The 10,906-nt window shown below is 39.1% G+C and overlaps 2 protein-coding genes across 7 annotated transcripts; one reads left to right on the top strand and one right to left on the bottom strand.

Annotated features, from left to right (window-relative positions):
* The first annotated feature begins 4,306 nt into the window (after positions 1–4,306).
* On the top strand, positions 4,307–7,412 carry LOC111797236. 4 transcript variants are annotated; one of them, XR_002815501.1, is made up of 6 exons: positions 4,307–4,700; positions 5,257–5,456; positions 5,539–5,572; positions 5,699–6,168; positions 6,237–6,315; positions 6,397–6,409. XR_002815501.1 is itself a non-coding variant. In XM_023680190.1 (6 exons), the coding sequence occupies exons 1-6, from the start codon at positions 4,385–4,387 to the stop codon at positions 7,217–7,219; spliced, it is 1,404 nt and encodes a 467-aa protein (XP_023535958.1). In that variant the 5' UTR covers positions 4,307–4,384; the 3' UTR covers positions 7,220–7,412. The 4 variants fall into 4 exon arrangements, 3 of the variants coding, with proteins under 3 accessions (XP_023535958.1, XP_023535959.1, XP_023535957.1); XM_023680190.1 differs by adding an exon at positions 7,130–7,412 and having other exon boundaries at positions 5,699–6,315; positions 6,397–6,543; XM_023680191.1 differs by adding an exon at positions 7,134–7,283 and having other exon boundaries at positions 5,699–6,315; positions 6,397–6,543.
* Positions 6,874–10,752, bottom strand: LOC111797235. 3 transcript variants are annotated; one of them, XM_023680187.1, is made up of 8 exons: positions 10,612–10,752; positions 10,207–10,481; positions 9,753–9,882; positions 9,489–9,575; positions 8,734–9,402; positions 8,166–8,514; positions 7,787–7,868; positions 6,874–7,380 (listed from the first exon to the last, which is right to left on the bottom strand). In XM_023680187.1, exons 2-8 carry the CDS (start codon positions 10,387–10,389, stop codon positions 7,174–7,176), a joined length of 1,707 nt encoding a protein of 568 aa, XP_023535955.1. In that variant the 5' UTR covers positions 10,390–10,481; positions 10,612–10,752; the 3' UTR covers positions 6,874–7,173. The 3 variants fall into 3 exon arrangements, with proteins under 3 accessions (XP_023535955.1, XP_023535954.1, XP_023535956.1); XM_023680186.1 differs by having other exon boundaries at positions 10,207–10,709; XM_023680188.1 differs by having other exon boundaries at positions 8,761–9,402; positions 10,207–10,709.
* Positions 10,753–10,906: the final 154 nt, after the last annotated feature.

The raw sequence follows: 10,906 nt of genomic DNA, 5'->3' as shown, positions 1-10,906 counted from the left end.
AAATAGTCTAATAAGAAATAGGAATTCAGGGCTATCAAAATTGAAGCCCTCTGCTCTCTCTGCTCTCTCTGCTCTCTCTGCTCTCTCTGCGTTATATCGCTAACTGAAGAGTCCTTTGCCTAAAACTGAATAAAATTGATGCATGCTTTGTTCTTCCACTTCGAAGTCTGAGGATTCTTTGTTGAATCAGAGATGCAAGAAAATCTCTCCTCTCTTACATGTCTGTTGGAAAAAAGATCTAAGGGGACAATTAACTGTATGGATTTTGTCTGTTTCTCATACAATCTTGGTACTACTATTTATCACCCAAAATTAATGTAAAATCAAGGTAAGCGGATGATTGGAACGCAGACAGGTCTGTGATACCATGTTTAATTCAATCACATCAAAATTTGAATCGTAAGGGATCGTTTGTATATATAGACGCATGGAAGGGGATGAAATGACGGTGGGTGAGTTTATGAGGGGGCGCAGCAGGCGGTGGAGGAGGAGAGGAGCAGAAGGGAAACTTCACGTGAAAATCTGACATGCATTTTTAGCGATTTGACAGCGGCGCGGTGGATGTCCTTTTGTCTTTCAACCCACCAAGTTAACTTAATCTAGACACTTCCCCAAACCATCAAATACATTCCCTCCGACCGCCGCGTCCCATCACCCTTTCTAACTCGCTTCCCCTCATCCGAAATAAAATTCGCTCCGATACTAATTTGTAGAAAATAACAATCCGCTTTAATACCAATTTCTAGAAATAAATGCTCGCTTTAAAACTAACTGCTCTGAAGAATCTGTAGACAGACAAGAAGACAAAAGAAATTATGAAAAATCCTTTTGATTTTTACTGGGAAAATATATTAATTTATAGGTTTTCTAAAATCTAAAATTAGCTATCCCGTACCTCACTCTGATTCGCCCTTCATTTTTTTCTTCCCCTTCTACTTCTTAGGACTCAATTTGAAGAACGTTACTAAAATTAACAAAATTAAAAACTACCTTATTCCCAACCATCACAAAATTAATCATAAATCATAATAAAATCTATTATTATTATTCCTTACTTTACATAATTTGAAATTTTATCATTTATAAAAATAAATTAAAATAAAAAACAATAATGAGTTATTTAAATAATAAGTTTGGTACATAAAAGAATTAAATTACATTAAATAAGAGGGGGAAAAAAGTCTAATGAAAGCCCAAATAGTTTCCCACAAACACAACACTACAACAAAGTCCAAAGGGATTTAAAACTATTAAATAGTTTACCACAAAGTCCGAGGCATTAAATAATTATGGCATGCATGGTTTAAAATATGTGTTTCTTGGATCAACCAGTTGGCCTGGGTGTTGGCTTTGTAGACAAGGCGGAAGATAGCGCATATAAGCAGCTAAGCAACCCCCGCCCTAGTGCGCCATTTACACATAAACCAAACAATGGGTATGGATCAGAAGCTTGATCGATTGCCCCGACGCCAAGGAAGAGTCATACAGCAGCTTCAAAGCCCGATGGACCATTTTCGTCTCTATTTTGGTGCAGAAATTCCTGCTCGCCCTCGCCGCCCCGCTCCTGACCTTACGCGCATTCCTCTCAGTTATTCAACCCTTCTCTTCGACTATATGATTGGTACGTACATTTTAAACTAACGTATATTTAGTAATAAATTATAGTTTAACATATATATTATATTTAATATTTTATTATAAGGCAAATATTTCTGATTACCCTAAGTATTTTTCTATTTATTATTATTTCTATATCCTTGTAATTTATTTGATTATAAATAAGATAATTTTTACATTATTTAGGTGTGTTAGATTAATTAAACATTCTTAATTGTGCATACAGGAAAGGGTGAGTTCTATACCAGGTCGGATTAGGGACCGGAAGTGAGATGTCGAGACTGGCAAATAGTGGATCCGGACGACAAGGGTTTCAAATATTATGGAGCCTTAACCATGATGGCTTCCCAATTGGCGTATGAAGATTATACAGCTTCCCCCTCCGTTGTTCATTCAGTGGTAAATGGTTGCTGGCAGGTAAACATATCCGTACCCATTGTTGAGAAACATTTGGGGATTATGACAACAGATGGATGATGTTTTTCTTTACCTTTTCAACTTGCAGATGACTTTACTTGGATGCTTCAATTTTTGGAACGGTATCACATTTTTTTTTTCCTTTTGTTGAGCTTCTAATTTTCCAACAAAATATAAAATTAAGATCAAGAATAGATTTCACTTTTAATATTTAATCGTCTTATACTTATCATACCTCTCTTATTAAAAACTAAAAACAACCATGTGGTAATAAAATAATATATAATTATAATAATGTTTGGATTCATGTTGAGAAAGGAAGGAGTGCTAGCGAGAATACTAAACCCAAAAAAGGTGGACTTTGAGAGAAAGTCCGACAATTTTTGCTAGTGTTGTTATATAAGTGTTTACATTTCTAACCCATCGGAAATTGTGGTAAAGTTTTAATTTTAGACTTTCAGAATATAAGTGAACTTGTTTAGACTTTCAGAATAAAGCTACGACTGGTGCAATTATGTTTCAAAACACAGCGAAAGACCCAAATGTAACAGTAGTGGCATTTAGAGGGACTTCCGTATTTGAGGCTTCGGATTGGATGGTAGATTTCAACCTCTCTTGGTACAAAATAGAGGGCACTGGGCAGATCCCCAGTGGGTTCATGCAAGCCCTTGGCCTCCAAAAGGCTACCTGTAACGTCCCTAATTTTCTTTAACTTAATTAGTGACGTCACCCATGCATACTTATCTCATTAGGCGGAAACTCATCATAAATAACCTTGAAATAGTCTTTCATAAAAATTCATGAATCCAAAACAAAACCTAAACTTCGAAAATAAACCTTCAATACTGAATTCAAAATAAATCCAAATAAAACTATACTCAATCCTATAACTTAAAACAGTCTAATAAAAGTAAACTCCTAAAAATATCCCGTCTCCAACTTCCATGGTGGCCTCAGCTCCGCCGTCAACCGTACATTGACGCCTTGCCTTTACCTGAAAAATGTAGGTAGCACGTGGCTTGAGTATTTTATGAAATACTCAGTAAGTCACCCCACTGTTGGGGTTAGGAATGCAAACACATGCAACATATGAGCGGGACCTAACTTTTCATAAACTTTTCATAGCCTTGGGCGCTTTTCTATTCCGGGTAGGGTTGGATGTGTGGTACTCCTTCACACATGGCCCATGTACGTGTACATGAACCCACCAGGCGGGCTCTTATACGTGCCCCCTGGGCCTGACTTGGTCGGGCACAACGTGTTACACGTAGCCGGACACCTCAGAACAGAAAAGGGCCCGCATGATATCATGGCGAACATAAATATCGTATTTCATTCTTTCGTATCATAAAAGGGGAAGAATCCGGATGCACGTGACATACAAAGGCGTATTTCATTCTTTCGTACCTAGAGTGTCTTTTGATTCTACTATTTTCAACTACAAACACTTGAGTGCATGTTGGAAGCTTATAAGAAGCTTTATAATTAACAGGTACGACATCGAAGGCGTAGGATGCGTCCACAATGGCTTCATGAAAGCTCTCAGCGTTCAAAAGGCCACAGGGTTGCCAAAGGAACTTCTCAAACCCCAACTACACGATTTCGCATACCACACTCTCCGTCCAGAACTCAGACACATTGCCAAAACCAACGACAAGGCAAGGTTCATCATCACTGGCCACAGCCTAAGTGGAGCCTTGCCCAACTTATTTGTCACTGTGTTGAGCCTACATGATGAATCAACCGTCCTTGAGAAGTTGGACGCACTTTACAAGTATGGCTAGCCCAGATTTGGTGCCTAGCTAGAGTTCCTTCTGTGGGCATATCATATAATCATAATGAACGTTACTTAGAAGCTATGGCCTTTTATAATTCAAGACCGACACACCTCGCTCAATATCTCCTTCTGTCTCTCCCATGAAGGAAAAAAGGGGTAAGAAAGAAAGTCCAAGGCTTGCTAGTGAACAACAAGTTATTCAAATATAATACGTCCTGTTCACTGGTTTTGACGGTGAACGCACCCACTTTTTAGATTACTTTCAAGTTTAAGATTGACAAATTCGTCCATTTAAATGTGGAAACTTTAAGTACAAGATTAAGATAACGTCAAACCATTTCATCTAATCTGTTGACAATCCTCCTCCATATGCATTTTAAGAACTTTTACCCATTGGGATCATGGAAAGCTGACTCAAATGAAGATCATTTGTTTTTAATGAAAAGTAAAGAGTGTTAATCACTATAAAAATGCAGCAATAATGAAGGGTAGTGTTAAGATTCTGAAACAGACACCATCTTCAACTTTTCATTAGGGAAGAAGAAGAAGAAGAAGAAGAAGAAGAAGAAGAAAATGGCTTGGAAGGAACATGAATTTAGTAAAAATTATGTGATACTAAAGCCGCATAATGCAAACCTGTTTGATCTGTTTCTGTTCTTACTTCCTTTCGGCTTCAAAAAGAGGAAGTTGATGGATTGTCCCGACGCCAACGAAGACTCCTACACAAGCTTTGCTGATCGATTAATAATCTTCGTCTCCTTGCTGTTGCAGATATTCATTCTCGCCATCGCCACCCCGCTCGCTTACTTAGACGTCTTCCTCCAAAAACTCTTCAACTTTGTCTCCTTCAACGGTGGCATTCCGCGCCTTTTCATCAAGTTGATGCGAGGTATTTCTTACTCACTTTCTCATATGCTTTATGTTAACCATCAACCAACCTCCCCTCCCAACAATGCTCTCCTCAAACAAAATACACCATATAGCCTCCCGTAAAGCCTATGGAACCCTCAAACAACCTCTCCTCCAACAATTCTCTCCTTGAACAAAGTACACCATAGAGCCTCCCTGAAGCCTATGGAGCCCTCGAACAGTCTCCCCTTAATTGAGGCTCAACTCATTCTCTAGAGCCCTCAAACAAAGAACACCCTTCGTTCGATAAAACATTTTGACTACACTTTCGAGACTCATAACTTCTTTGTTCGAATCACGGATCTCATTAGGGCATGACTCTGATACCATGCTAGGAATCATAGATCTCCGCAATGGTATGATATTCTCTATTATGAGCATAAAAACTCTTACGGCTTTACTTTTGGTTCCCCAAAAATCTTATTCCAATGGAGATAGTAGTCCTTAATTATAAATCCATGGTCTTCTTTCTAATTAGTCCATGTAGAACTTCTCTCCCAACAATCCTCAACAACAAGGATATTAATGATGTGCAGGAGAGACTTTGGTGCAGCCTGATAAAAATTCGCCAGACTATACGTCGGTTGTGGGATTTACAGATTGGAGAAGAGATTTGGATAGCTCCATAAAACCTAACGACACCTTCAGATATTATAGTGTCCTAACTGTAATGGCTTCCAAACTGTCCTATGAATCCCTTCCTTTTGTCGAATCCGTCGTGAACGATCGTTGGAAGGTAAACTTGAATACTCCGAACCATCCTATTAATATACATAGTTGAACATTTTAGCTTTTCTTTGTTTCCTTCTCTCTTGCAGATGAAGTTACTCGGTTACTACGATTTCTGGAATGGTACGGCATTGGATTTATGGTCACAGTTAGAATTTCTTAATTCCATCTTGTTTTTTTTTTGAGATTGATGGATTAAAATTCAATCCGAAGTGAGTATCTAATTGAAGTCGATTATAAAATGTCTAGATTTCCAAAACCGAGCAACGACTCAAGCATTCATGTTTCAAAACACAGCCTCAGATCCAAACATAATAGTGGTAGCTTTCAGAGGGACTTCTCCACTGGACGCATTCGATTGGCAAGTAAATGTGGACTTCTCTTGGTACGACATTCATGGCGTTGGCCGCATTCATAGTGGCTTCATGAAGGCTCTCGGCCTCCAAAAGCGTAAAGGTTGGCCCAAAGAACTCATTCCAACAACAACAACAACAACCCAATTCGCTTACTACACTCTCCGTCAAAAACTCATTGACATTGCCAAAAGCAATGCCAATGCAAGGTTCATCTTCACCGGCCACAGCTTAGGCGCAGCTCTCGCTATCCTCTTCGTTGCCATACTTGGCCTTCACGACGAGTCAACGGTGCTAGAGAAGCTACAGGCCATCTACAGTTACGGCCAGCCGAGAGCCGGCGACCGACACTTTGCAGAGTTTATGGTAAGCATCATCCAAAAATACAACTTTGAATATCACAGATACGTTTATTTTAGTGACTTGGTGCCTAGACTTCCCGCTGATGGCATCATTTTCAAATACAAACACTTCGGCAGCTGCATCTATTTTGACAGTCTTTACAGAGGCAGAGTAAGAACAAAATTTAAGAACCCTCTCTTCCAATTTGTCAAAAAATGAGTTATGAGGAATAATATTGAATGTTGGATACAGATTGTGAAGGAGCAGCCAAACAAGAACTATTTCTCGTTGCTATGGCTGGTGCCCAAGTATCTAAATGCATGGTTGGAGCTTATAAGGAGTTTCGTGATCCCATTTGTGAAGGGTTATGATTACTATGAGAGTTTGCCAATGAAAGGGGTAAGGTTTATTGGACTGTTTATTCCAGGGCTCACCGCTCACATTCCTACGGACTATGTTAATTCCACCCGTTTAGGAAAATTAAACGTACCTCAGGAGATTCTTGGAAATGAAGACTACTGCATAGAACCTGACTACTAAAAACATATACGAAGATGAAGATTAACATAAAATTTTCATCTTCCTTTTACTTGCATGTTAGTCTAACGTTAATTTAAATTCGATTCCCTTCTAAAGTAGTAGGCAATGATATCAATGGCCAATTATGATTCTCAATTCCAAAGTAATTTTACCAAACATACTTGTTTATGTAGAAGAAGAAAGTGAAACTCAAGCTAAAATTATGAGTGGATTAGAAAGATAATCATAAGATGGAAATTCATCAGAATGGATCTCCTACAATCAAGAGACATCCAAATGTATCATATACGCTACATCCCCAATGAACCTTACAGGCTTTCAATACCTTTGTAATTTGAAAGAAAATCCAGACTTTCCTTTCTCTTTTTCTTTTTCTTTTCCTTCTTTTGGTTGGTTGGGAGGATTTTGCAGGGAGAAAGAATGACTAAAGACTTCCTTATGGCAGAAAGGTTATCTGGGATATAAACCAGAAATTTCCTTGAGCCGGCCTCAGAAAGCGTGGCAGGTGAAGCAACCACTTAACGAAGTCCGCTGAAGGTTTCTGACAGAAGATATTCCTCCATGAGAAGACCCATCAACTTGGTTCATCTGATTAGCTAGCACGGAGTTCCTCATTTCTTGAGCTTTCTTCTGAGCAGATTTCAACCTTTTTATGATCTTATCCATGGATGATGATCTCTTCTTCTCTAGCTTCATCTGAATTATATTTCCAAATGAGTCACTATACCTTAAATGTCCGTGCCCCCTCAGAGTAGTGAAAATTTAGATTGCATGCTCATAATTCCCCATGAGAAACAAAAATATCAAGCATGGCAAATTATATAAAAGATCAGCATAGCGGTATAACCAAGTAACAATGAGGACTATAACTACAACAACTTCTATGGGAATGAAGCAATAAATTTCAAAAGACAAGTCTCAACATTTAGTGTTACGAAAAGGAATTCACTATATATGGTGAATATATCAGAGAAAAATTGATTGAACCAAAGACAGCCTTTTATAAGAATAAGGAAAACAGTAGATTCTGTAAATTGCAAGCCACATTTGAATATATAGATATATATATGTCAATAATGTAGAAGGTAGAGTTGAAGACTACCTCTAACTTCCTAATAGCAGCCTCAGCTTTTGCCTTTTGAAGATTCTCCCACGCTGTGATCTTTGCCTCCTCTCTCATTACTCTGGTAAAAGTGTGGGGTGGCAACAGTCAATAGTAATGTTATATTATTTTCCGCAGGATAACTTGCTAATTCATAGAATTCTTATCATCAGTTTAATGGCAGTGTGAGTGTCCATCAACACCAAAGTCCCAACCTTCATGTTATGCAGAAAGCATATCTTTTCTGTCTCCCTTTGATGCAATCATTATTTTCTTCAATATTTAAAAGCTCTTCAAAATTCATTTTTATTGTTTTGAAGGGTTTGGGATGCATTATACCATCTTATATCAATATGATTATGTAGAAGAATTTACGTACTTTGAGATACTCCTTGTTGTGTCAGGTACATCCCAAGCACAGATCACAGGCTCTGCATCTTTCTTATGAAATTGACTCTTGCATGGAATCCGGGATTTGTGTCTCTTAGACCACCTAGTCAGGGTAACACGCCCATCAATCTCGACATCCTTGACTTCTGATTTCGAGTAAGACAGACTCTTTAGCTCCCTAATGGGTTGGACAGAAGAAGTGGCAATAGAGATAGGCGGTCTAATCTCCAAAGATGATTTAAAGTCATCAGCTGGGCTCATTTGGGTCGCCATGTCCCTTCTTGAAACATCACGAGATATATTTTTGGCTGAGTTGTCGACTCCATTAGAGTTCAGAGCTACATTTAAATGTTTAGCGGTTAGAATTGGTAATTTCGAAGGATTAGAAAATTCTTGAAATCATTATAATTCAGATTTTATCAACATCTATGAACTAATACCCTTCTGACATGCTCCAGGACAAAAGGACGAACTATTTAGACATATTTCAATCTATCCGATGACCAATTCAACCATGACATAATGAAGATGTTGTTCAAAGAAAATTAAACTTGTACCAACTGAATTAGTCAATGAAGACTCACTCCTCGTTTGAGAACAGCCATGCACACTAACAGAGCGTGATATGCAAGGCTGAGTTTGTGCAGGGTTGTCTGCTTCACGACCACTCGAATGAACTGCCAACCCATCTGCAGCAACCATCCCTTCCGAAAAGGGTGAAGACACGAAATTCACCTCCTTTGATCTTTCGAGCATCAGCATTCCGGGTGAATACGATGAATTGTATGCAATAACAGGAAATCCAAGTGGGCCACTTTTTGACTTGGGCCGCCTCTGAGGTGGAGGGACAGAAGATCTGACTACGCCATCTTTGAGAACAGGACTGAAGATCCACCGCTCTGCATCTTCCCACTTTGATGGCAGTGTTCTCCCATTACTGAAAGGCAAGAAGGCCGTAGTCGCTTGCTTCAAGCTATAATTTTTATGTAAGGGAATTCTTTCTGAGCTCCAACCTTTTTGGATTTCAGCATTGGCAGGCCTACAGCTCGTCACAGCAGGACTTTTTAACATACTAACATCAGACGTCATAGGTGAGAAAGAGCTCTTTCTCATGATTTCCAGACGAGGAGATGAGACTGTGACATTATTCAGGTCCAATGAAGCAGCTCTTTGCCTGTCTACCTTATTCAATAAAGCTTCGGATCTCGTTCTCCGATCCCGACATTCTGTAAGAAGCGTTGAGTGAAGTAAATATTTTTATCCAAGACTGATTATCAACTATCAATTATCACTGAGCCGGCTAACAAATTACCTTTGAGAGCAAGAGAAAAGGAGTTTCTAGCCACATCCGATGGTTGACATCCATCCATCGAATCAGTATTGCTATTTTCCTTTTCAACTGTCCAAGATTTCAAGATACGGGAACGTGAGAAAAAGATTGGGATGACTCAGTGTGAAAACTCACGAAGAACTTTTTCATTTCTGAGAATCTCCCGACACTTTCTTACATTATTTTCTACTTTTTTTTTTTTTTTTTTGCTCATTTGATTTTTAAGCCTAAAAACTAACTCTATACCTTTCACTTTCTCTCTTTTTCCAGGTACACGAGTGTGCTCCACCCTTCCCACAGAGGAATTGATTGCCTTCGGATCAGAATCTGGACCACAGTTTTCTTCTTTGCATTCCTCAATGTTCCCTTCCAGATGCTTTAGTCAAATAAAAAATTCAGTAGCAAAGAAGTTAACAATAAGCTCGAGTATTGTGCACTAAGAAGTGCTCGGACTGCAACTATGCATGCAAAATCTTACAATTCAAACAAAAAATGTCAGAGCCATATTCATTCAATTCGACTAACTCAAAATTTTGTTTTGTCGATACCTTAACAAAATCGCATCTGCTCAAGAATCGAAGGAATTAGAAAACCGTTCACAAGCTTGCAAGCTATTAAAACCTACTCACTCCATGGACGCGAAAGAAGAACGCAAGAAAAATTAATGAAGCAAGTTACTTCAGAGAAGTGACGAGATTACCAGGGAGATATCAGAGGTTCGAGAGTCATAATCGTGAGCATCAGAGGCGAAAGAGCAGCGTTCGACACTGGCAGAAGTAGAAGAAAAAACGCTATAACTCGACTCGAGAGTGAAAACGGCAGACTCTGGACTAGAATCACGCGTCCTGAAGCGCGATCCAGCGGAAAATGCAGCTTCCGCCATTGCCACTACTCTCAATCTGCTCGCTCAGTAGACACAAAAGCTTAAAGAAGAAGACAAAATGCAAATTATGTGCACATTGCCTGTTCCTTTCTCTAGGAGAAACAAGGTTTAAAAATGCGTAAGAAATGGCGGACATTAAGGGAAATAGCAATCGGACAGCATGCAGAAGCATCATTATCTCAGGGTCAAGCATGCTTAATTATGAGTCGCCATTAGAATTACCGTAGAAAAGCAGGTAAAAAACCCATAATTCATGTTTCGCTGCTTTTAAGATTCCGCCATTGATAGCCTTTGTTGACAAAAAGAAATCTGCAGGGGGAATTGACTGGAACAGTGGAGCAGTAGGGTCCCCAGCCCCAAACTCATTGAATCAGAATCAGATGGTAGAGAAGGGGTAGAGGAAACAGTCTGCCAAATTTAAATATATATGGTACGCTGGGGGTATTATTTCCCGGGAAAAGAGGGGCCACGAAAGATAGATATCATGATGGTGATGGGAAGACGTTAGGTTGCGTGT

The sequence above is a fragment of the Cucurbita pepo genome, chromosome LG06 (genome assembly GCF_002806865.2).
Source record: "Cucurbita pepo subsp. pepo cultivar mu-cu-16 chromosome LG06, ASM280686v2, whole genome shotgun sequence".
Classification (NCBI taxonomy): Eukaryota; Viridiplantae; Streptophyta; class Magnoliopsida; order Cucurbitales; family Cucurbitaceae; genus Cucurbita; species Cucurbita pepo.
The sequence above is the reverse complement of the archived record's forward strand: the minus strand, read 5'-3'. Positions and strand labels throughout refer to the sequence as shown.

Coding starts and splice junctions, on each gene's coding strand:
- LOC111797235 (XM_023680187.1), bottom strand. CDS start 10,389: ATGGCGGAAGCTGCATTTTCCGCTGGATCGCGCTTCAGGACGCGTGAT. Junction 9,576..9,752: donor AAAAAGAGAGAAAGTGAAAG/GTATAGAGTTAG, acceptor AATCTTGGACAG/TTGAAAAGGAAAATAGCAAT. Junction 9,403..9,488: donor CTTTTCTCTTGCTCTCAAAG/GTAATTTGTTAG, acceptor CGCTTCTTACAG/AATGTCGGGATCGGAGAACG.
- LOC111797236 (XM_023680189.1), top strand. CDS start 4,385: ATGGCTTGGAAGGAACATGAATTTAGTAAAAATTATGTGATACTAAAG. Junction 5,573..5,698: donor TTACTACGATTTCTGGAATG/GTACGGCATTGG, acceptor TAAAATGTCTAG/ATTTCCAAAACCGAGCAACG. Junction 6,316..6,396: donor ACAGTCTTTACAGAGGCAGA/GTAAGAACAAAA, acceptor TGTTGGATACAG/ATTGTGAAGGAGCAGCCAAA.